We start from the raw sequence: 4,923 nt of genomic DNA on the forward strand, positions 1-4,923 counted from the left end.
TGTGAACAATCTCAATCTCTTCACCATCCATCCTGATGCTGCCAATTGGTCCAGTGGTGAGAATCTTTGTCATCTTGACATTGAGCCCCAATCCATATTGAAGGCTGCAGTCCTTAATCTTCAGCAGCAAGTGCTTCAAGTCCTCTTCAGTTTCAGCAAGCAGGGTTGTGTCATCTGCATAACGCAGATTGTTGATAGATCTTCCACCAATCCTGAAGCCGCATTTCTCCTCATAGAGCCCAGCCTCTGGGATGATCTGTTCTGCATACAGGTTGAAAAGGTATGGAGACAAGATTAAAACCAAGAATCTTTGAGTTGGCAGTGCAACTCCTTACCACGAGGCCATCAAAGCTCCCTAACCTGGGCCCTCCAGAAATGATGCTATGATTAAGCTGGTATATGACTCTTAGGGATCTGCGTGGAAGCTATAGAATGATCCCTGTGGTCTGACAAGCCACATAGTTGTAAAAGGATTTCAGGGTAGAATGCAATACTTCCAATCCTCTCAGAGACCAAATCTGGTGTAATGGGATTTTCTCTAGGGTGTGGCCTGCAATCCTTTTTAGCTGGACATTGGAAAAAAAAAACCAAGAGAGGAAACTGAGATAAGGAGGCCTTCAGTCCTACCAAGAATAGAATGTCATTTTCTACCTGGGCCCCTGTGATAGGGAAGGTCAGAACACCGGAGGTCTCTAGGGAACATCAGGCCTATGGATGCTAAAGGAACAAAGTCTTTTCTCCACAACTGAAAGGAAGGGGGCCTCCCCCTAGAGTTGGCACCCTGAACTTAAGACATAATTATCATCCACTATTAAAGCCATCCACTTGTGGCCATCTGTCATAGCAGAATAACCACGACACTGGGCATAAACTTCCCAAACATACATAAAAAAGATCACAGAGCATGTACATATTTAATTCCACAAAGTTTTTCATAAAATAGGGCCCAAATAAGAAATGACTGCATTAATCCACTCTTTCAAGAAATACAAGACAGATCTCTCTTCACAATCTTGCTAGTCTAGAATTTTCAGACTAACTTTTGCCTGTTGTTCTTGTGTACTACTGAGTCAGAAACAACCCACAGCTGAGCATCTGGCGGGTTTCCAGAGAGATCATCCTCTCACAGAGCAGCTCGAACCACATGCCTTCAAGATTGCAGCGTAGCTTCTTACTACTAGGTCTAGCAGGTAAAGTATCTCACTGATTTGATTTTTCTGAGTGGAGGCTCACTTTACACATGCTGGCATTCAGGTTGCTTCTGTTTGCCTAATTACGTATTTTGCCCATTTCCCCCTCTTTTAGTTTACTGTTTTTTTCTTAGTTAAGAGTAGGTTATCTAGGCATTAACAAAATTATTTGAGTTATGCATTTTTTTTATGCGTGTACCGTCAAATTGGATCTGACTGGTACAGGAGGTGACTGTTCCTCCTTCTTCAGCAGAGCATCTGGTGGATTTGAACCGTGCACTTCTGGGATTGCAGTGCAGTTTCCTGCCACTAGGCCACCAGAGCTCGCCGAGTTATGCATTTTAAAAATTTTGGTTAAAACAATATTATGTCAGCGTGTATGGTACTAAAAAATGTTGTTGTTGTTGTTGTTTAATGCCGTTGAGTCGTAGATGACTCATAGCGACCCTATGAACGAACAGCCTGAGCACTGTTCGTACATAGAGTTTCCAGAGGCAAGCCATTTTGGAAGTGGATGACGCTCCTGCTTCCAGGCTTGATTTAGTCGGGAAGCTCCAGCCAACACTGTCCACCATGGGTGCCCATTACCACAATTGGGACATCACTGTCACAGGCTTCAGCATCACAGCAACCACGAGTTACCTCTGTACAGCAACGCACAGACCAGTGCTATACCACCTAGATACTCAACAATTTATTTTTTTTATATCTTTCCCTTACTACCTAGTCATCTTTTCTGTTCATCTCATTTTTTAGGTACTTTATCACTCATTGAATCTCAAAGTAACACTCCTCCTATCAAAATTTTTACCACATGCAAGCAAGATCTTGCTGAAAATTATCCAAAAATGACTAGAACAGCACATCAACAGAGAACTGCCAGATGTGCAGGCTGAGTTTAGAAGAGGCCGTGGTACTAGGGATATTATAGCTAATGTTAGATGGATTTGGGCTGAAAGCAGAAGTACCAGAGGAATGTCTGTGTTTCATTAACCATGCAAAGACATTTGACTGTGTAGATAACAAGCAACTGTAACTAACTTTGAGAAAAATGGTAATCACAGAACACTTAATCATGCTTATGCAAAAACTGTACTTTTACCAGAACGCAGCCATCAGAACAGAGAAAGGAAAACATCGCATGGTTTAAAATTGGGGAGGAGAGAGCCTTGGTGGCCTAGTGGCAAGAAGCTGTGCTACAATCCTGAAGGTGTGTGATTCATATCCACCAGATGCTCCACTGGAGAAAGAAGGGCAATCTCTTCCTGTGCCAGTCAGATCTGATTTGATGATACACAAGAAAAAAAAATTGAGAACAGAGTATGCCAGGATGTGTCCTATCTCCATACCTTTTCAATCTATATGCAGAACAGATTATCCCGGAGGCTGGGCTCTGTGAGGAGAAATGGGACATCAGGAGTGGAGGATGATGACTCATGAGCAACTTGCATTATGCAGATGACATAACCCTGCTTGCTGAAACTGAGGACCTGAAGCGCTTTGCTGCAGAAGGTCAAGGACTGTAGCCTTCAAAATGGACTGAAGCTCAACATCAAGAAAACAAAAGATTCTCACCACTGGGCCAATTGGCAGCATCATGATGAATGGTGAAAAGACTGAAATTGTAACAGCTTCAGCTTGCTTGGCTCCACAATCAACACTCTTGGTATCAGCAGCCAGGCAATTAAAAGACAAATTGTATTGGGAAAGTCTGTCAGAGAGCAACAATGTCAGTCTGGAGACTAAGGTGTGCCTGATCCAGGCCATAGTCTTTGCAATTACTTGCTATGCGTCAGAGAGCTGGACAATGACTAGGGATGACAGAAGGAGAACTGATGCCTTTGAGCTGTGTAGAAGAGTATTGGATATACCATGTACGGCTAGGAGAACAAACAGGTTCGTCCTAGAAAGGGTGAGATCAGGTTGCTCCTTGGAGGCAAGGTTTCTGAAGCTTTGTCTGACACAGTTTGGACATGTTGCAAGGAGGGACCAAGCCCTTGGAGAGGGATGTCATGCCTGGGAGGGTGGAGGGACAGTGCAAGAAAGACCCTTGATGAGATGGACTGACTTAGTGCCTGGGGTAATGGGGGAGGTGTGTCAGAGACAGTAAGATTGGCACAGGATAGAGAAGGGTTTAGGGCTATTGTACATAAGGTTGTTATGAGTCACAGGGGATTCGACAGTACATAACAATTTAAAAAAACATAAATTTTCATCTTGTTGGTGCCCTTGATTTAACCCAGACATAGAGCCTTTCACCATTTTAGGAATTCTCTTAACTCTGAGTTTCTCTGAGGAGTTGTATAACCCCAGAAGTTTCCCAAAAATTAAAATAAAAGATTTAAGATCTTTTACGTCAATGTATGCTCTCACACTTAATGCATACTTCTAATGAGTATGTAATTCTAGACTGGTAATAATTTTCTCTCAGGATTTTGAAAGTATTGTACCCTAGTTCCCATATAAGATGCTTCAATCTAGGTTTTCATCCTAGCACATGATAAATCCTTTCAGGTTAGAAATTACTAGTCTTCATTTCTAGAATGTTTTCGTCAATCAAGAATCTTTGATTTCTAGCATTCTCATTTAATCTTTCTTCTCTATCATTTTTGTCTTTTTAAAAAAAATTCAACTTTTTCTTCTAAATCTTTTATTTTCTGCTCTTTTATCTTTTAAATTTCCTCAAATGTTCTTTCTTAGCTATTCTGTTTGCTCCTGTCTTATAACACCCTGTTCTAGGGGCGGCGGTAGTGAGACCAGAGCTGCGCGCTCCAGCCCTCCTTTTCCCTCCATGGTTTCTCTCCGCTCCCGTGAGTAACTTGGCTCCAGGGGCTCCGCTCGCTCGCGACCGCCCGCCGTCCAGGACCACACCGCCGGCCTCCGCTGCCAGCACCCCGCTTCCAACGGCCTTCGCTGCGCTGGCCCGACGCCTCTCCCCACTCCACGGAAAGTAAAGTTTGAAGAGAGGGGGTAAGAGGGGCACCTTGGAGAGAAGGATCCACTTGAAGCTGAGGAACCAGACCCCAGCAGCTGTCCGAGAACTTGTTCTGGACAACTGCAAGTCAAATGATGGAAAAATTGAGGATTTAATAGCTGAATTTGTGAACTTAGAGTTCCTCAGTTTAATAAATGCAGGCTTGATTTCATTTTCAAATCTTCCCAAATTACCGAAATTGAAAAAGCTTGAGCTCAGTGAAAATAGAATCTTTGGAGGTCTGGACATATTAGCAGAAAAACTTCCAAAACTCACGCACCTAAACTTGAGTGGAAATAAACTGAAGGATATCAGCACCTTGGAACCCTTGAAAAAATTGGAGAATCTGAAAAGCCTGGATCTGTTTAACTGTGAGGTTACCAACTTGAATGATTACCGAGAGAGTGTCTTCAAGCTCCTCCCCCAGCTGACCTATCTGGATGGCTATGACCAAGAGGACCAGGAAGCCCCTGACTCAGACGCTGAGGTGGATGGTGTGGACGATGAAGGGGAGGATGAAGGAGAGGATGAGGAGGATGAAGAGGATGATTTTTATGACAAAGAGGATGAAGAAGAAGATGTAGAAGGTGAAGAAGATGAAGATGAAGTTAGCGGGGAGGAAGAAGAATTTGGACATGATGGAGAAGTTGATGAAGAAGATGAGGATGAAGATGAAGATGAGGAAGAAAGTGGGAAAGGTGAGAAGAGGAAGAGAGAAACAGATGATGAAGGAGAAGATGATTAAGACCCCAGATGACT

At 43.2% G+C, this 4,923-nt stretch overlaps 1 protein-coding gene across 1 annotated transcript; it reads left to right on the top strand.

Moving 5' to 3' along the window:
* Nucleotides 1-3,981: 3,981 nt before the first annotated feature.
* On the top strand, nt 3,982-4,909 carry LOC102866800 (acidic leucine-rich nuclear phosphoprotein 32 family member B-like). The gene is made up of 2 exons (XM_006895924.1): nt 3,982-4,004; nt 4,147-4,909. The coding sequence occupies exons 1-2, from the start codon at nt 3,982-3,984 to the stop codon at nt 4,907-4,909; spliced, it is 786 nt and encodes a 261-aa protein (XP_006895986.1).
* Nucleotides 4,910-4,923: the final 14 nt, after the last annotated feature.

Source organism: Elephantulus edwardii, unplaced genomic scaffold (genome assembly GCF_000299155.1).
Source record: "Elephantulus edwardii isolate Elephantulus edwardi_28Jun2011 unplaced genomic scaffold, EleEdw1.0 scaffold00176, whole genome shotgun sequence".
NCBI classification, from domain to species: domain Eukaryota; kingdom Metazoa; phylum Chordata; class Mammalia; order Macroscelidea; family Macroscelididae; genus Elephantulus; species Elephantulus edwardii.